The 20,590-nt window shown below is 40.7% G+C and overlaps 1 protein-coding gene across 3 annotated transcripts in view; it reads right to left on the bottom strand.

Moving 5' to 3' along the window:
- The window catches only part of ccdc34 (coiled-coil domain containing 34), a 28,441-nt gene extending 8,150 nt beyond the window's left edge, over window positions 1-20,291 (bottom strand). The window contains exons 1-5 of one of the 3 annotated variants that reach the window (XM_002937674.5): window positions 20,123-20,291; window positions 14,107-14,367; window positions 12,965-13,106; window positions 12,177-12,284; window positions 421-579 (exon numbers count right to left, since the gene is read on the bottom strand). In XM_002937674.5, coding sequence (XP_002937720.1) covers window positions 421-579; window positions 12,177-12,284; window positions 12,965-13,106; window positions 14,107-14,351 — 654 coding nt within the window. In that variant the 5' untranslated portion in view covers window positions 14,352-14,367; window positions 20,123-20,291. Of the gene's footprint in view, window positions 1-420; window positions 580-12,176; window positions 12,285-12,964; window positions 13,107-14,106; window positions 14,368-18,161; window positions 18,246-20,122 lie in introns of those variants that run through there. The other 2 variants (XM_004913458.4, XM_031900523.1) reach the window with 2 other exon arrangements.
- Window positions 20,292-20,590: the final 299 nt, after the last annotated feature.

Raw genomic sequence — 20,590 nt, 5'->3', positions numbered from 1 at the left:
ACAGTTCATAAAGAGAGAAAAAAAGGCTACTGCGTAATCTCCCGAGGGTCCTATACTGCGTTGAGACTTGTTAGCTGACAAGTTACATATGTTCCACCAATGGATTGAAGGAAAATATTAATATCCTCTACATTTCCAGAAGGGCTTGTACTTTATTTTTAAGGAATGTGCTGCCGCCACAGAAACAGCTTAAATAAAGCAACAGCTTGGGTTAAGGAATTGCTATTTTACCGAAACGCATGGAGTTGAACAAAATGGAGAGTGACATTTTAATTACTGCCTGCGGGGCCTGCCATGGATTGCACAGCCGTGATTAATGGCACCTGCTTGATAATGAAAAATTACTCTCACCTAAAGTTGCCTTATATAAAGTCTACAGAGCTATGTAGGTGCAAATGTACAGTAATAACAGGAAACAACCTTCTCTTTTTTCTTCCGTTCTTGCTCTTCCACTTTTTTTTTTCTCAGCCATTCCTCGAATTTCTCGTTGGCCTTCTCTTGTACAGAGATTCTGCGCAGTTCCTCTGCCTCCTTGTCCTGCTGCTCTTTCAGTAGTCTCTCGTCTCTTTCTTTCTGCTCCTAGGAAAAAAAGAAGCAGGTAGCACCAAAACAAAGCCTGCCCTAAGCTATTCGTACCATAACATACTATAATTTACATATATAAATCCAGGTAACTGCATATCATCAGTGGAGATAGGGTCTCAGGTTCGATTCTAGCCAGGACACGGTCTGCAGGGAGTTTGTATATTTTCCCACTTGCGTAGGTTCCCTCTGAGTATTTCCTCCCACGATTAAAACACAAAAACATAAAGAGAGGTTTATTGGCTCCTGAAAAAAACTAACCATGCTGAGTATGAATGTTACAAGCACCTTAGAGTGTAAAAATCACTTGGGCAGGAAATAATGTATAATTTCTGCCTATATATATATATATATATATATATTTGAGCTGTAGAAAGTCAGCACTCACGATAATGTTGATACTAAGGGTGCCTGGGTGCGGTCTTAAATAATTCATTAGATTACAGTCGTCCAGGAGAGGAATCCGCACTCACAGGTCTTATGTGCAAATAAAGAATCTTTATTGAAGAACAAACACTGACGCTTCGGCCGTCGCTACAACCTTTTTCAAAGGCTGTAGCAACGGGCGAAATGTCAGTGTTTGTTCTTCAATATATATAACTTTGAGAAAGGCTGCAAGAGCGGCCGAAACGTCAGTCCTGTTATACGTTTAATAAATCAGCGGCCCATTCTTCTCCTAATATATATATATATATATATATATATATATATATATATATATATATATATATATATATATAGGGCCATCCTCCCACACTACATAAGCTCACAGTCTGATAGGATGGGGAATAATTGACACATGGTTGTTGAAAAAATTTACTGATCATTCCTTATTGTATGTTGACTTGAGGTTGCATTAAATAAGCATCCTAAACAGGTGGAGCTTTAAAAAAAAAATGTTTGGAGGGAAGGGTAGGGTATTCAAGAGGCAGGCAAAGGCTTATGAACAGAATGAACTTAAAGACCACCAGTCTGATCAATCAGAATACATCAATGGACAATAATGAAAAAAAAAAATTAGACCTCAAGAGAAGAGTAAAGTTGCCCTTCTAGGTTGGCCAATGAAACAAAAAAATTGCCAGTAAGGACCGTAAACTAAAATCTAGGTAGAGTTTCCTTCTTATCTCATGACAAAACCTTGTGCATAAATAGGATTTACTCCTTTGACTGCAGGACTTTGATCTTGCCATGTCTTGAATTGCCAGTTAACACCTGATAAAGCACAGATTAAACAGGATGCCCACATGGTAAAAACTAGAGTTCCTTTGGGCATCTTTTGAGGGTCAGTAAAACTAAACATGCTCAGTGCACTCAGCTTAGCTTCTCAACAGCAGCCCTAAGCAGAAAATGGGGTTTGTGTATCAGAAGGGCTGATAATAATATTCTGATGCAAAATGTGCTGGTTTCTGAGCTGCCATCAAATGTAAATCTGAACTGCTCATTAGTTTTGTGTCATGACTCTTATGTTATAAATTTACTGTACATTGTGAGTGGGCCCCTAAACTGGGGTAACTGGCAGCAGCCCACAGCATGTGCTGGGAATCAGCAGGAAATGAAATGGGGAGCTACTTGGGCATCTTCACTGTTTAAGGGCTGTGGTTGCCATTGGCTAGTAAAAAAGCCAAAATATATTGTGTGGCATCTCTACCTACTTCCAAGTTTTCTTTTCAAATACATTCACTGGTGAAAGCCCAAGATACTGCTTATCTATAGAAACTAAAAATCAATTTTTTTTTTAAATGTGACAAAGAGGTTTCCCTCTATAACAAGTGTTTACGAGGCATGTTTAAGCAATCATCCCACATGCTCTTTAAACATCCCTCTCTCTACCCCTGATGGAAAATTAATGAAAGAAAGCATAATCATTGCACTGAATGGCTTACGTTCTTTATCCTGAGTCAGGAAACCAGACAGTGCAGCTATTGCATGCCTCCTCCTAATCCCTAATTTCCTTTTTTATTTGCTGGCTGATTTATTTTCAGCAGAACCAGAACTATTTTATGACACTGACTAAAGCTTTGGATTTACTAATTATACCTTTTCAAATAGCCCCACCAGTTTCTCGGAGCCGAATGAGCTATTAGCTAGAGAAGAAGTCGGGCTCCCTGCCAGACCCGATAATTGCACGTCTTTCATTTCAATGCAGTGTTGCGCTGAATCCGACTAATCCTGCTTCTCACCTGGCAGGTTTATATGCCATACCAACGCTTATAAAACAATCATATCCACAGGTTTTAGCATTTTATAGCCAAGGTTAATATTGGCATAATCTATATTTATCTAACAATGCAGTCAGATTACATTTACTCAACAATTCCTCAACGCAATTAACTCATTGTTTGCAATAGTCACCGTATTTTGAATGCTGTAATACGATTTTTTTAACAAAAAAATAAAGATATCCAGGTGTCTGCCAAGCAGTCCAGAATCCACTGAGAATGTTCCCTTAGGAACATGTAAGTATTATGGATATTGGTCAATCCAGCAATCAACAGGTTCAAAAATGTTATCTTCCATTTGGCAGATGAAGTGAACCTCAACTTACTGCTGTTCTGATAGTATGGGCCGTTGGTCCAAATGAACAGAAAAACAGTAAGATGGCTATACCTTGAAGTATGTACCCTTGTATGGTATCCATCCGTTCAGCTAAAAGGCTGACTGGTGGGATACTGTATGGATGCTGCCTTTTGTGCCCATTGTGAAAGAGATTCTCAGTTGGTGCTATTCTTATTGAAATGACACAGGAGATATAACATTACTGGAACAGGTTTATACTAAACAGGAGTAGCAGTAGATCTAGTAGAGAAATTGAGTATTCAGGGTGCAATAATAAGGCATAAACACAGCACTTAACTGAGACCAGTAGGTTCCAAAACAAAAAGACAATTTGTGGCCAAACTCACTCTGGTAATGAAGGTGCATGTATAGGTGCTGATTGGTATAGGAATCTAGACTAGGGAATAGGGAATCTATTTTGTCACACATAAAAGAATGGCACAGTCTATCCCTGATAGACATTAGGGTGAAGACACACAGAGCTACTCAGTAGCAGCTACTTTTTCATGGCTACTAAATGCCAGAAAATACCCTGCCATAGACAATACTGAGAATTACCCCGGTTAAAACACCCATAGAGACAATTATCAGTAAATGATCAGAACTGTATATTTTAGTAGCTGTAACAAGTAGCTGCTACTAGTAGCCCCATGTGTCTTCACCCTTACTGCTCACCCTACTGGAGTAGCAAGTTAAGTACAGAATTTCCAGAGGGGTCAAATGTAGGGTCCATATGTGAGCAGCACAAGCTTGACTGCAGCAGATATGATTCTGTGCTTCACTCTCTGTTTTTAAAAACCACACAGAAACATTCAGGTTACAATGTGGAATGTCAGTATGACTTTAAGAGCATTTGAATGAACCCAACTGTCTGTACATCAGTGTCCAACTAGCTGGAAAGAAATGCGCTAGACACAAGTTTGGTCATGCCGTGGTCCAATATTTACAGATTGAATTTACCACTTGCCATATGGTTATGTCACAGAAGAAAGCAGTGAGAAATTCCATTTAGACAGCTCATTTGCAAAACACTGGGCTTTGTTTGTTGTGTGCAGTTTCACATTGTTGTTTCACATAAATGATAGCTGTGAGGATTTGCATTGGGCGCAATTACAAAGCTAATACACCCTGTGCCCTAACCAGGTATTTTTGGCTGCCTATAGGTTACATCGCTATCCACACAGCCTCCCCTCAAATGCATTGTAAATGCGTTCATATTCTAACAGTGTCCCACCGATTGGCTCGTGGAGTAAATAGTCGCTTGTGGCTGTAAACGCTATAGCCACCTTTCCATTATTACATCTGAATGATAAGAACGGCAGTAAGGTCAATGGCACGCGTTGGCGTATTGTCAGCCTGAAAAAGCATGAAAAATCACAGCTGATATTCACTAACAAATGCAGTCTTGTGAACCCGGGCCCATTCAGTGCTTCCAGGGTTCTTAAAGGAATACTGTCATGGGGAGACATGTTTTTTCAAAACACATGAGTTAATAGAGCTTCTCCAGCAAAATCCTGCATTGTAATCTGTTTTTCAAAAATGCAAACAGATTTTTTTATATTTAATTTTGAAATTTCACATGGGGCTAGCCATATTCTTTATTTCTCAGGGTGCCATAGCCATGTGACCTGTGCTCTGATAAACTTAAGTCACACTTTACTGCTGCGCTGCAAGTTGGAGTAATACCCCCCCCTCTCAGCAGCCAATCAGCAGAACAATGGGAAAGGAGTAAGATAGCAGCTCCGAGTAGGTATCCGAATAGCACTCAATAGTAAGAAATCCAAGTCTGGCTTGGGACTCCTCCAGTTACATGGGAGTAGGAGAAACAATATGTTACCTGAAAGCAGTTCTAATGTGTAGCGCTGGCTCCTTCTGAAAGCTCAGACTCAGGCACAATGCACTGAGATGGCGCCTACACACCAATATTACAGCTAAAAATATATTTGTTGAATAAAATGTTAAATGGCAGAGTGAATTATTTGCTATGTAAACAGTGTAATTTAGAAATAAAAAGTATACCATAAAAATCATGGCAGTATCCCATTAACCATTCTGACAAGTCTATGTAGGCAAATAACAAATTAAGTGACTGTATTGTCATCAGACAGGAAACTAAAATAATACGGCTTTCTTCTCTGCCTCCCCATTTTCAGTTATGGTATCTCCTTGATCAGTCTAAATAAATCCTAGAATTTTGTCCCTGCTATGGAAAGCCCTATACATCTACACAGCAACACTCCCTTATGGTTTTAAATGGGCCTATATTAAAATTTGAGGTTTATGGGAAAGAAAAAAAAAAGTCTGGACAGAAAGAAAAAAAGATAGTGGGCAATTAATTAAATGAATTAAAGTCAATTATGTTTAACTGATTAAGCCATGGGATTTTTCTGCTGTACACTGGTATATGGACCGCAAGCAATATGGAAACTCCCATTCCTACAGATACATTTAAAGAAAGAATATTCTTTGCAAATAAGTTATAGTAATACTGTGTGCCTTTATTTAACACTGTGACAGGATTTCAAGAGAGTCTGACTGTGGAACTATAGGAGACGGAATGGAAATGACACATGGAAAAAAAAACCCTAGATGCAATGAAAATTGTAAAATCTCAGCAACAGACGACTCGCTGACCACAAGCGTACAATTACCCCTGAGCACAGGTCATATTTTTAGATCATAAAGGAAGTAATCTTCATTTTCAATAAAATTTGATAGAAGAGATTTGAAGAGAGATTAAAATGCATTCCTTGAGTGCAAATTAAAACCATTCCTTAAAGGCACGGGACTGCTTGAAAAAGAGCTTTATTTTTCTGTTGCAGAGTAAGGTATTTTATGAACCACACTTCCTGTGTATTAAAGGGCTCTGTTGGAAAGATTATTAAGTATCTGGGGATCAGATCCAAATTACTCCGGTGTAGCCCAAGTGTAGAGGGTATGAAACACAGTAGGCAAATATTAAAGGGGTTGCTCACCTATTAACTTATAACATATTCAAGAGTGATTTTCTATCAATTTGCAATTACATTTTTTTTAATGATTTAACTTTTTAATAGGTCTCCAGTTTGTAATTTCAGCAGCTATAAGGTTATATACCATAGCTATATACCAATGCACAATAACACACAATTAATACAGTGTATAGATAATGATTTACAGATACCTGCCTGTTCACTATCCTAATCCATAAGCATGGGTATTGATATGAAGTTGGGGGTTTCCTATAACAGCCTTACTCTTTTGGTGCAGTTTGTTGCATTAATGTTTATATTTGCTCCCACGCAATCATGTGATGTTGGGTACTGAAGCTGGCCAATCACATCTGGATCATAGTTGGTGGTCCAGTTCATCCAGCAGCTGTTCACCTGGGTTGAGGTCCGGGCTTTTTTAGGCTAATCAAGTTCTTCTGCCCCCATCTAAGCAAATTAACTCCATTCCTGCCTTGCTTTGTGCAGGAGTTCATTATCGTGCTGAAACAGGTAAGGGCCTCCCCCCTAAAACGCTGACACGATGGAGCAGTTGTCATTGTAGACTGTAGAATTAAGTTGCTTGCACCAAGAAAGGGGCCATTGCTGAACCATAAAAAACAGCCCCAGATGTTACTTTCCCTCCACCAAACTTTACACTTTCTCCTGGCATCGGCCAAACCCAGACTCGTCTGTCAGACAGTGAAACACAATTCATCACTCTAAAGTGTTTCCATTGCTCCAGAGTCCAACGGTAGCACCCTTTACAATTATCAAGCGTACAACTGTCAGGCCCTGGCACTGCACATGGTGATGACAGGTTTGTATGCGGCTGCTCTCTCATAAAAAAAAAATTATCCATAATCCTGACAAACAGTTCTTGTGCTGACTTTGCTTCCGTAGACATTTTGGACTTTGGCAGCGAGTGTTCAAACTGAAGATGTGTGATTTCAGAAGGGGTGTCTGGATTTTTATGGCCAGAGTATATGTATTATTGAACATTTATGGAAAAATAAAGTCTATGTATAATATCTCTTTAAGAAGGAATGTTTTCCATTTTTAAAGGAGAAGGAAAGGTGTAGGCACCCACTCAATGATTAGAATGGCTTGAGACCCTGGTCCAGTCCTTCTGTTTGCTGAAAACCACCCAGACCTGAGGTACTTCTCTAGAAGTTCCGTGCCGCCATCTTCTTCTGTCTCTCAAGGATCCCTCATAAACTATTTACGTAGCAGTGTGAAAAGCCAAACTTCTAAGCAAAAAATACTGTGCATATGGACCCTGCCTGGGGACAAACAGGGACCCACGAAGAAAAAGAACTATAGAAGTACCCCAGACTGGGCATTTTTCAGCAAACAGAAGAACCAGGGCCACTATAATAACTGGGCGGAGCATCTGCCTGGGGCCCTTTGATTTGGGGGTCACGCTGTGCCATCTTAGCCCTACCCACCATGCCACTGCCCCCTTTCATTCACCATTGCGCCCCCTGTTTGTTTTATTTTTTTAGGAAAAAAATCCAAGATGGCCATGCGTTCCATGAACACATTGTCATTTTGGATTGTTCCACACAAGTTTAAACCAGGCAAAGAGAGAGAAGAAGAGAAAGAAAGTGCCGACTATCTTTTGAGCATGAAGAAACTTTACTCTTGGTATTCTGGTGGTACAAGTGTAGGTAATGATTTCGATCTACTGATCTTACTGGAATGTATGGAATTAGTGAAGTGCTCATTGGCTATTTTCAGTGCCATGTGTGGAGTTAATGGGGTGCTAATCTGTCACACATCTAGGGTAAATATGCTTGTTATCCATTTTGTGTAGTTATCATACTGGCACTTCTGGGTTATGTTTTGGTAATATGGGTGTGGTATTTAGGGATGTGGCATATAAGTCAGGATGGTCAGGATAAGCAGGATAAAGGGGACCCACCCAGGGCTAAACAAAATCTTACAGTGACCCTGAGAAGAACCAGTCCAGTGTCAGAGGTAAGTGATTATAATAACTGTGGGTGTCTAACATATTGCCACCCCCTCCATGCGATTGTACCTTTCCTTCCCTAAACCTACATGAATCAGTAACGGGTTTCTAGAGCTGTCCAATAGTACCTAGCCGGCAAGACTTAGCAGCAGCCTGGCATAACCTTTACCAGATTCTTCAGGATGAGTCTCAGGGCAAAGTAATAGGAAAAATAAAAATATTTAGTATGGCTTCCTTCTTTTGTTGGCAGCATATCTGTGCAAAATATATATATTTTTTTAATATAGTTAGGCAAAACATGTAATCAATACAGGCTGGAGTGAGCAGATGTCTTACAAATTAGCCAAATTCCTCCTTTGCAACTCTTACTGAATGGAGGAAGTTGAGTTCTGACTATTATGTTAGACATCCACTCACTCCAGCCTTTATAGATTACAATTTTGGCTAACTTTTTATACAAGAAACTTTTGATTTTGCACAACCTATTTACCCAGTTTTATTATTACACTGAACTGTTCAGTTAAGAAGGACCTCCCCATGCTGCTGAAAGCACAGTAAGGATAAATCAGTGTTATAATGGGATTAAATTTAACCTGTGGAATATTACCATTAAATGCTTGTGTACTGCCACAACAAGTGATCCATAGACATGATCTCATCTCAGTCAGTACTCTACAGCTGTTTTGCTTTATTCATTCATTTTGCTAGTGGGATTGGTGCCTATGACTGTATTTATAGCGCAAGGCATGACATATAACTGCCTTTGTGCAAAAGGTTTCAAAGAATCTAAGAGACCACTGTGGAGCTTTACTACAAGTATATCATTATATTGTTAAAATTCAGTAGGTCACAAAAATTTCAATATCTTCTTACTTCAATACTTTAATGCATGGATGGGAATCAAAAGTACTTTCTATTTTTGCTGATGATACTAAATTGTACAAAACTATAAGTTCCATGCAGGATGTTGCCACTTTGCAGAGCGATTTGACAAAATTCGAAAACTGGGCAACTAACTAAAAAATAAGTATTGTTAGGTGCATAACGTATTGTTGTGCCCTTTGATAGAAATGTGAGTTATACACTAAATGGTAGTGTGTCGGGGGATCCTTAACTGAAAAGGATATTGGAATTTTTGTAAAAAACAAGTTGTCTAATTCCAGGCAGTGTCATTCTGTGGCTACTAAAGCAAATAAAGTGCTGTCTTGTATAAAAAAAAGGGCATTGACTAAAGGGATGAAAACATAATTTTGCCCCTTTATAGGTCCCTGGTAAGGCCTCACCTTGAGTACGGGGGGCAGTTTTGGGCTCCAGTCCTTAAGAAGGATATTAATGAGCTGGAGAGAGTGCAGAGACTGCAACTAAACTGGTAAAATGGAAGATTTAACTATGGTGGTAGATTGTCAAGGTTGGTGTTGTTTTCGCTAGAAAAAAAAAGGTGGGAAAGGATTACCCTGTACAAGTACATTAGAGGGGATTATAGGCAGATAGCGGTGTTCTTTTTCCCCATAAAAATGATCAGGGCACCTGAGCCCCCCCCCCCCCCCCATCCTTTAGAACAACAGAAATTTCAATTGAAGCAGCGTAGGGGGTTCTTCATCACAAGGGCAGTGAGGTTGGGGAATGCCCTTCCTAGTGATGTTGTAATGGCAGATTCAGTTAATGCCTATAAGAGGGGCCTGGATGAGTTGTTGAACAAGCATAATATCCAAGGCTTTTGTGATACTAAAATCCACAATTAGTTTTGATATTGGTATATATAGTGTATATATAGGTCTGTATAGGTATATGTACACATGTTACCTGGGGGTTCGTATGGAGGGGTTGAACTTAATGGGACTGTGGTCTTTTTTTCAACCCCACTAACAATGAATTATTGTCCAGAACCAGAAATTAACTGGTTCTGGACAATAATTCATTGTCCAGAACCAGATAATTTCAGTACTGCAAGCCAAATGTAATGTGGCTTTTGATAAATTATCCTAATTAAAGTAGCAAACTGTATCACTTCCGTGCATCTGTGCCCAGAGCAGCCTTTACCTGAGCCTAAGTTTGCTTATGTACTGTGCTATCAACTGCTTAATTATATTTCTGAATGGCTTATACCTGAAGAGAAATAAAAAATAAACATAGAAAGGTATCAGGGTTACTACAATTTAAATTTAAGGTTGGCAGCAGGGTTGCAAAGAGCTTATGCTTCTCTCTCATATAGTTGAGGGCTATTAAGGACTCCCAGATAGCCCAGCCACACATACCCACCAGAGATCCATGTGATTCACATACATAACCTTCTGGAGTAGCCAATGTGTACAAAGTCTGCAGGCCATTTACTCTAATAATCATGAAAGTATTTCTGAAAATCTGTCCACATTCCAGCCAATGAGTGATGGGTATGACGTACACACTAATGTCAAGCACGAAGGAACTTCACTGTGTAAACACAGGCAGTCCCCGGGCTTTCATTTGCAGTCCTCTGTCCCCCCTTCCATGTGTCCTTACATAGTTTTTGTGTATGGATGTGCTGTGTATTAAATAAATTGTGTACTCCCTAGATTTATTTTGATTGTAATTTTAGTAGCAGTTTCACTTTAAGACAAGTTCTGTATTGAGCAGATGGCAACATTCCAAGCCACTTTTTAGGATTTGAGGACACATTAACTTTTGTGGAACAAACCCATATTATAAATTATTTCAGTAATTGAGTAATATGCTTTGTGCACCAAGGAAATCTAAACAATGGGTTTAATTATCCCATGCCTGATTAACCCTGTGCAACATGTTGGCACGGATACCTACATTGTTTCTAAGAAGCGGGGCTGGGTCTGATTATTAAAGCAGTTGCACCTTCACATACCAGAGGTCTGTTAGAACATGAACAACAAAGCTCATATCATGTTATCAAAATATGGTAACAGTAATGAATTATCTTGTATCCAGCCGATTGCCAATTTAAACATCTGCAGAACACAGGAGTGATATTAGCTGTATTATCTTAGCAGCACAGAACAGAGCAACCGGTGTCAGAACAGAGCCTTCAGTAGTGTCATAGATTCCCTCAAGACATTTATTTGTAGTGCAGCAATAGCCGAAAGAGAACAAAGACGGTAAAATATAGGGGAAATTTTCTGTGCACACACAACTTGCCCTCTCTGCATTTATACCTATTGCCATGTAGCTTGCACAAGCAAACATGTCTAAAGATAAATATAATATAAAAAGATGTAATATAATCTCTCACATTAAGCTGGCTGTACCTGTACCTTACTAATATGTGGGTCATGGAAACTATGACCTGCACCAGACCCTAACTCACCCCTTGGCTTGCCATCCCACCGGCGATTTACATTCTTGCCAGTGGGATGGCATTGTGGTGAGATTAGTCGCCCACAGCAATGAAGACTTGCTACTAGTAGCTCAGTACGTCTTCACCCTAGAGCAAATTGGAGCAGAAGAGAGGCTTCTCTGCCTGAGCTTATATGCTGGCCCAAATAAGCAGTAGCCTCATTAAGCCATTGGCAGCAATGTTTCAACACTAGTTGCCCTTTTATACAGAAAATTAATTTAATAAAAAAAAAAAATGTATGCTATGTTGTTAGATATACAGAAACAAACCCTTTTATGTTGCTTTAGCTAATAACCATTGGAAGGCACACAATCTTCCTGCAGGCTCTTACTGTTTGTTAGTATGAAAGTGGAATATTACAAAGTTTGCATGCCATGAACAGTTATTAGTAGAGCTGACAAAAGTTGCCAGTGCTTATTTGTTTTAGAGCAACCCAAAGCCTTCTCACAAATAAAAACTAAATGCCATTGTAAATATTGCCAATGGGCTTAAAACAAAAGTACACCATTGTGTGGGCAACCAGAACAGCAATAAGGATAAGGATTTGTGTGAATAATAACTCAGTGCCTCAAATGTTTGTTAAAAAAATACAGAAGGTATAATGAGATTCCTAATAAATATCCCAACAATCATATATAATACTTCAGAGCAGTAGCACATGCACTTTTTATCACCAAATCCAAAATACAAGAGGGTTGTTTTTTTCCTTTTATTTAAATACTACCCATCTACCCATCAGTAGTGAACCTGCCATTACCTGATCCTTTTTTTTCCGGACCCATTCTTTGCGCTGTTCCTCTGCCAACTTTTTTTTCATTTCCTTCTGCCGCTGTTCTTTTAAGCGTTCTTCCTCTTGTTTCAATTCCTAAAGAAAATAATGAATAAAGGATATAAACCCAGACTACAATCCTACCGCCTCAAAGCTTCAGCAAACAGTTCCCTCTTCTCTTCCATTTTCACTATGACCATTAACACTTAAATGATTGCTCCCATATTCTTATATTATGGCACAGTACTTCATTTGCACCAGAGTTTCAGTGGCAAAGATTTATGGGGGACATGCGCATGGGCTAAAGAACATCCAATTTGATTGCTATTGTCAAATCGTACAAAGTAGTCAGGCAGTCTGTAGCTAGCTTAGAGTTATGGCACCTAGCTACCCACACTCTACTGATATATACTGTAGCGCTACCAGGGGAGACCCACTATACTTTTTATTCAAGTCAAGGGAAAGAGACATGCAATGGCATTGAGACTGTTGCTACAAGTAGTGCAATCAAAACTGCGTGCCATAAAATGTATTTTTCTTTTTCCTCATCTGATTTTAGAGCCAACAGTATGTCAAACACATGGCATTCTTTCTTGTGACTTTCAGCTCCCAGCATGGAATTCTTGCTGATGAATTTAATAACCACCATTCATTGCAGCTTTGACAGTGAATGATTTCATGTAAATGCAACTTCACATTTGACTAATATATGTAAGCAGAGGCATAACTAGTGGGCTCCACAAAGCTTATGTTTATTTCAGCGCAAACAAACCTACCTCAGAGATTTTCCTCTGCAATTCAATGCGCCCTTCTTTTTCTTTATGCAGCAGCCATGCCTCCCAGGGAGTGAGGTTCAAGTTTTCCATAGAGTGTTCCTCTGTCTGGCTGTGCCTTCCTTTCTCTGGGGTCCCAGGAGCTCTGCAAAATATTTAGTCTTGCTAAATATGAACCTTACTTACGTGACTTATCCATATTTATTGTGCCCCAAAGGAAGTATTGGCAGCAACCCACCAACAAGCAATGATTAATTATATGCTGCTGCATAAACTAGTCCATGTCAACAACCAGTTACAAAACATACAGGGGAAAATATTCTTATGAAGATGGAACATTTCCACATTCATTTTAATATTGGGCAGTGAGAAGACACAAGTTATTTCAATAATATAAACCCTGTCTTGTGCTGCTTCTGCCTCACAGGATGCTGAGAGTAAAGAAAAAGTGCCCAGTACAACCAGCAACACACTATAAAGTGGTTAAGTGTAAATAAGACATAGTGGAATGTGTTTATCAACACTGGTGACAAACAAATCTAGTTGCTGATTGGTTATAATGGGCAACATCACTTGTAGTGTTTGTCTCCAATGTTAATAAACACACCCCATTGTGTAATAAAATGCCCTTTTTTTGTCAAATCAAAACATTTGAAGCATATTAAGTGCCACACAACATGGCGGCACTGTAACCAACTTACATACAACAGCTGGGCTACCAGGTTACAATAAATTTATGGCATGATATAGTGGCCTTCTTTAGTGTTTAGCTGATCATACATGGCCTTTAACCAAACTGTCAAGCATTATTATGTATGGAAGCAATACTGACATACTACTGTCAGCATCAACTGGATCACAGTCAAATACAACTTCTATACTATATCTCTAAGCAACAAAGCAATGTAGAATTGCTAGCTAGGTGACAATATGCAGGGCCATTCAGACCAAGTCAGCAGCATATCTGCCTGCATATAGGAGTCTAAGAAATTTAGCCAGATGGCAATAGAGCAGTTATAAAAGTCCTGTTGTGACGGAAATCAGCTGGTTGATGCAATCCTTGGCCTAACAGCCTGCAAACTGTCCCCATTATGCAATCATTTAGCCCTTGGGCCAAATGTATGTATGTGTGCATATATATTTACCTATGTTTGCCAGCTGCATTATTGTCTTTAAGTCTCTGCAAATCTGAAGTGACATCTTCAACATCACTCTCATAGCTTTCGTGGTATATTGGGGATAAGAGGGAAGAAGTTGAATCGGCAGAAACACTGAGATCATGGCCCCGGCTGGGGGCTCTCCTTTCTGTTTTAACCAGGCCATGTGGGGTAGAATGAGAGCGAGAGGGCGCAGAGTCAGACAAACGCTTGTTGACTGGAGAACAAGACATTTCCTTGGCACCTAAACTGAGGGGAAAAGATTTGTTATTACAAACAAAGCAGGGTTAGTAATGAGGGATATAGGACAATAGGATAGAACCTGGCAAAATAATGGGCAATTGGTGGGATCCATCTGCCAAAAACAGAAAATAGATGTGACAGTTTCTGGCCTAACCAAATGAAAGTTTATTTATTCAATAAGTTTATATATTTAATGATGTACATGTGTTTCTTAAACCTATTATTTATTCCTCATACTCATACTGAGAGTGAATGGCAAATCTCCCCTGTTCTAACGGGCTGATTGCAGCACAAGTCAGCAATATGCAATGCATTGCAGACACAGAGTTTGGTTCCAGATAACAGATCCCATACCTGTATTGCAATACATTACAAGCACCTGTGACAGTCAAAGGATGCCTAAGCCCCACACAGCATAAATCCATAACATAAATGGGTAGTTCATTTAAATTAACTTTTAGTATAATGAAAAAAGTGCTATTCTGAGACAATCTGCAATTGGTCTTTTTTATTATGTGTTTTTGTAAATTATTTAGTTCTTTGTTCAGCAACTCTTAGTTTGAAATTATAACAGCTATCTGGTTGCGAGGGTCCAATTAAACCTAGCAACCAGGCAGCAGTTTAAAAGAGATAGAATTATGAATAGAGGAGGGCCTAAATAGAAAGAGAAGTACTAAAAAGTAATAATAATAAAAAAAATTGTAGCCTCCCAGTACAATTGATCTTTGGTTGCTGGGGTCAGTGTCCCCCATTTAAATGCTGTAAAGTGGCAGAAGAAGGTGGCAAATTAATTTCAATTTTCAATCTGAAAGTAACCACTCCTTAAAGCATAGGGCCCCTGCACAACTGCACTGCAACTGGTGAACACAAACCAGACTCTATGTGCAATGAAAATCCGGGTATATAGATATAAGTCAGACATCTCTGCTTTTCTTCATTCTGGCTAGGAGCGTGCACAAAAGAGTGAAACTTAGATGAAAAACGACAACTTTTCTACTCCACTGAGTAAATGCAGAGAAATCACTGCAAAAGGGCGTCTACAGAAATAAACAGTGCAGGTTTTGGGGTTTTTCAGTGGTTTTAACTTTTTTTTTTTTTTGTTCAATACATATCACTTCTAGATGATTGACAGATGTGCTTCTGTCTCATTGGCTGTTGTAGTGTCTCTCAAAAGCTATGTTTCTAGGCTGCATAACAATACTTTTACTGCAAGTTCACTTGCCCAGCATGTCTCCCAGGGGTTTAATTGGCCTATCAGCTCTCTGCCTTGATAATTACTTCAACACTAAAATGTAAAATTAAAAAAAAACTAACAGAGCAGTATATTACCCATAGCAGTCTGCCAAGACAGGAGTAGCCAAAACCTCACTGATGTGCTACAATTACTAAAGCCCATATGGCAGCACTCAGAAATTGGTGATTCTGGCTAATTAGCAATTTGAATTTTTTTCACTGATCATATGTAGAACCATATTACTGCCCAACTGGAGTTTTTTATTTTTTGGACAATAATCTCAACTGCCCCAAGCTCCATTATATTACCGCAAAATACTGTTAGGGCTGTGGCACACAGGGAGATTAGTCGCCCGCGACAAATCTCCCTGTTCGTGGGCGACTAATCTCCCTGAAATGCCATCCCACCAGCGAAAATGTAAATCGCCGGTGGGATGGCATTCGCGGCGGCGCGATTTCAGTGAATTATTTCAGGGATGGCATTTCGGGAGATTATTCGCCCGCGAACAGAGAGTTTTGTCGCGGGCGACTAATCTCCCCATGTGCCAGAGCCCTTAGACAGCAGCTAGAAAAATGAAACTTGTCACCACTAGTTAGCAAACAAGGTACAATCACTCAATGTGAGATAAGGCTAATGGCCGACACGGGGCTTTTCTGCAGGCCGAGAATTAGCCCCAACACTGACATTAGCTTTCTTATTTGCCTGGAGCTGGAAGCACTGTCAGCCTGTGTACAGGCACCCGCAGTGGATATCGGCGCTTAAATGCAAGAGTTTATATTATGGAGTGAATATCGTCCACATGTGCGCACACCCAGGCCGACACAATAGCTCCAGGCGCAGTCAGACGAAAGCTAATGTCAGCGTTAGGGATGATTGACGGCCTTGCACTTTCCCACAGGTGGAGATCAGCCCCAGTGTGGCATTAGCCTAAGGTGCAAAGGGGCTGTTTACTGACACTCTACAGGGTTTAACCCTCTTACTGCCAAAGGGATTTCGCATTCATGTAGGTGGTATTGCTCTATGATTAGATTTTGTGATCTTTTAATTTAGGGGCATTCCTGGGGGTGACCTAGGAAAACTATACAGGTATGGGATCCTTTATCTGGAAATCAATTATCTCAGAAAGTTCCGAATTACAGGAAGGCCATCTCCTATAGACTCTAAGTTGATCAAAATAAAGGTGGCCATACACGCACCGATATTATCGTACGAAACCTCGTTTCGTACGATAATCGGTGCGTGTATGGCATGTCAGCGAGCCGACCGATATCGCAGGAAGCTGCTGATATCGGTCGACTCGCCGATCGGCCAGGTTAGAAAATTTTGATCGGGCGCCATAGAAGGCGCCTGACCAAAATTCTCCCTTCAGAGCTGAATCGGCAGAAGGAGGTAGAAATCCTATTGTTTCTACCTCCTTACCTGCCAATTCAGCCCTGAATGGTGTGTGGCGGATCTGACGATGTTTCGTGCGACCGACGGTCGTACGAGACATCGTGAGATCGCCACGTGTATGGCCAGCTTAACTCACATTTAAAAAAAAAAAAAAAAAAAAAAAAAAAAGGATCTCCTTTTTCACTGTAATAAAACATTACAGGTATGGGATCTGTTAATCCAGAATTCCGTAAATTGGATCTCCATACATTAAGTCTGCTAAAAATAATTTAAACATCAAATAAACCCAATAGAATTGTTCTGCCACCAATAAGGATTAATTCCATCTTAGTTGGGATCAAGTACATAGTACCATGTACTTGATCCCAACTAAGCTATAATTAATCCTTATTGGAGGCAAAACAATCCTATTAGATTTGAATTTAAATGATTTTTTGTACACATGAGGTATGGAGATCCAGAACAACCAGACCCTTTATCTGGAAACCGCAGATAACAAGTCCCATGCCTGTATCGTTTTTTTCAGGACAAAGTAAGCTTTCAATATATGCTGGAATTTCTTGTAATACCACTTCTGTAACAAGATACAGGCTTCTAAATATCTAAAAATTCACACAGAAACTCATGGTAAAGTGTACTTGCAGGAAAAAAAAAGTTTTTTTATTAGCAACTGTATATTAGTTTCAATATTAATAAATCTGCCTCAAGGTGGCCATACACTTCTCCACTTATGGGTGGGCAATATCTGGCTAATTCGGTCGTTAAGCCCTGGGGCCAAACGATCGAATTAGAGCGACAGGTATAGGAGTCCGCCGGTTCAGGGACCGCATCAACGATATAACTAAATTTTTAAACCTGCCTGTTTCGAGATCTGGCCGTATTCAGAACAGATGTCGGTCGGCCAGGCCCGTTGTTAGTGCCCATACATGGCCTGATAAACTGCCCAATCGGCCAGAGGGACCAATATCGCAGCTAGAATCAGCCCGTGTATGGGCACTTTTACACAGACTATTAATGTGCGGGTTAACAAAAAGTCCAGCCTGTACCTGACTCTAACCCACCTGCTCCCAATCCAAAACAAACACAACCTGTTGCCCGATCGTTACTTATAAAAAGAGACAAATAAATATCTAATATACAATAAAAAATAATTAAAAAAAAAAGATTCTCTTACTTGTTTGATATTATTAGATGATAGGTGTATAAATAAGGGGTATTTAGCAAGCTCCCTAATGTCTGGTTTTGATCATGGCTGTCTGGCCTCAGTGTACTGATTGGCCAGGGCCTATTTTGTATCCCAGAGCAGCAGCTGATGGGAAGATGCTTTTAATTCTGCATGGACAGGGGAGGGTGGGGCGGAGCTTGTTGCTTAGAGACATAACTGCAAAGGGGTAGCCACTCCCATTTAGAAATCACCGGAACTCTTTCTCAGAGAAAACATCTTAACTACCTGCCACATTATTTAATTGTAACTAAAGCAGGGGTCTCAAACTCGCGGCCCGCGGGCCATTTGCGGCCCTCGGTACAATATTTTGTGGCCCGCACCAACGCCTTCTCAAAAGCAATGAATGGATCGCGATTTTTATTGCGATTCAAGGGATAATGCAAGGCGTGGCGGGCGGGAGCTGCTGATTGCGGAAATGACGTTATGCCATCATAACAGTTATTATGGGAAGACGTTCTGTGTGCACAATTAGCTGCTAAGGAGCTAATTGTGCACACAGAACGTCTTCCCATAATAACTTATGATGGCATAACGTCATTTCCGCAATCAGCAGCTCCCGCCCGCCGTGCCTTGCATTATCCCTTGAAAGCCATTTTTTTTGTGAAATCCCTTATGCGGCCCAGCCTCATCCTGACTTTGCCTCCTGCGGCCCCCAGGTAAATTGAGTTTGAGCCCCCTGAACTAAAGTATTTATGATAAAGAACTACAGGTAAATGGTCTATTATCCAGAATTCTTGTGACCTGGACTGTTCCGTTTAAGATCTGTATTTACATCACCTTAAAGGAGAAGGAAAGGCAAAGTCACTTGGGGGTGCCAAAATGTTAGGCACCCCCAAGTGACTTGAATCGCCTACCTTTTCCCCCGGGCTGGTGCCCCTGTTAGGAGAAAACAGCCCCAGCCCGGGGTACCTGCAGCGCTTCCTCCTTCCTGTATCGCTCGCGCATGCGCAGTAGAGTGAATAGTGGAACTTTAACAGAGAACTCAGCATTTCACTCTACTGCGCATGCGCCTATTGTGTTAGTCGCAGCGAAACGGAGCCAGAAGGAGTAAGTGCATCGCTCCAGGTACCCCGGGCTGGTGCTGTTCTCTCCTAACAGGGGCACCAGCCCGGGGTAAAAGGTAAGCGATTAAAGTCACTTGGGGGTGCCTAACATTACAGCACCCCCAAGTGACTTAGTCTTTCCTTCTCCTTTAAGTCTGCAAAAAAAGAAAAACTCAATAGGATTGCCACCAATACAGGTTCATGCAGCTTAGTTACCATCAAGTATAAGCTACTGTCTTATTAATATTTTTAAACAGAACACGGGGTGCAGCGAAAATGCACAATGCTATTAGTTGCCGCGGCAACCATTATAGTCTATGGGTGAAATATTTAATTAAAAGTCGCGACAACTAATCGCCCCGTGTGTCTTTGCCTTAGAGCTTTCCGGATAATGAGTTTCTGGATAAGGGATCTCACCTAAGATTTTCACCTCATTTATCCATTTGAAGAATTTGATTTTCACAATAGTTCCCCTTTAAAGCAGTGAGGTTGGGGAGACTACAGGCCACAGTACAATGGCATATGACAAGTGGCCCCCAATCTGTACAATGCAATGAACAAAGCCAGACCTGGGGTAGAGGCATAGATACAATAGTAGGCGAACCCACACGACTATAAGGGGGGGCACAGATGTGGGTACATGTTTTATTCCCTCAGATGAAGCACCTTAGTAATATTATTTCTTCACCACAGACACGCTTGCCCCACTACATGTAGCTAGGTATTGTCACCAGGCCGCAAATTAGGATCTCTGCTTCCACCGCATACAAATTGCTATTCACCCCCCACCCCCAAAATCGTGGGCTCCCCCAACATGGAGGTACGATCAGCATGGAATCCCGCTAGGAAGGGATGAGAGCAGCTCACCATGCAAAGGACGAGTGGAAGAAGCTGTTCCCTCTCTCACTCAAATGCTGCCGCCTCTGCCGCTGTTCCTGCTCGGTTACTAAGCGCCAGGACCGTTGCTGTGTGACGTCACCCAAGCTTGAAGGGCGGAAGTTTGGAAGGAAAGGGGCGGAGCTGGGAATGCCCTGTCAGTCCTGCTGTGTTTCCCGCCTCTGACTTTAACATTAGCTCCCGGCTGCCTCAGCCTCCTCCTCCCTCTGCACTGTACAGTATCACCTCCTCCCACTGCTATTAAAGTTTATAATCCAAAAACCCAGTAAAGGCTCATTATTAAAATAACAGAACCACATTCCCCATAATTCCAGGGCAGGCGGCCATAGGTTGCTGTCATCTGTGGGGTTGACAGCTGTTGAAAACAGCACAGGGCCCAGAGAACCAGCTGTTCATTAAAATGTCCCACATAATTAAACTATCAGTCCTGGTAATTAA

This window comes from Xenopus tropicalis, chromosome 4 (genome assembly GCF_000004195.4).
Source record: "Xenopus tropicalis strain Nigerian chromosome 4, UCB_Xtro_10.0, whole genome shotgun sequence".
Classification (NCBI taxonomy): Eukaryota; Metazoa; Chordata; class Amphibia; order Anura; family Pipidae; genus Xenopus; species Xenopus tropicalis.
Note: the sequence above shows the minus strand (reverse complement) of the source record. Positions and strands in the feature narration are given on the sequence as shown.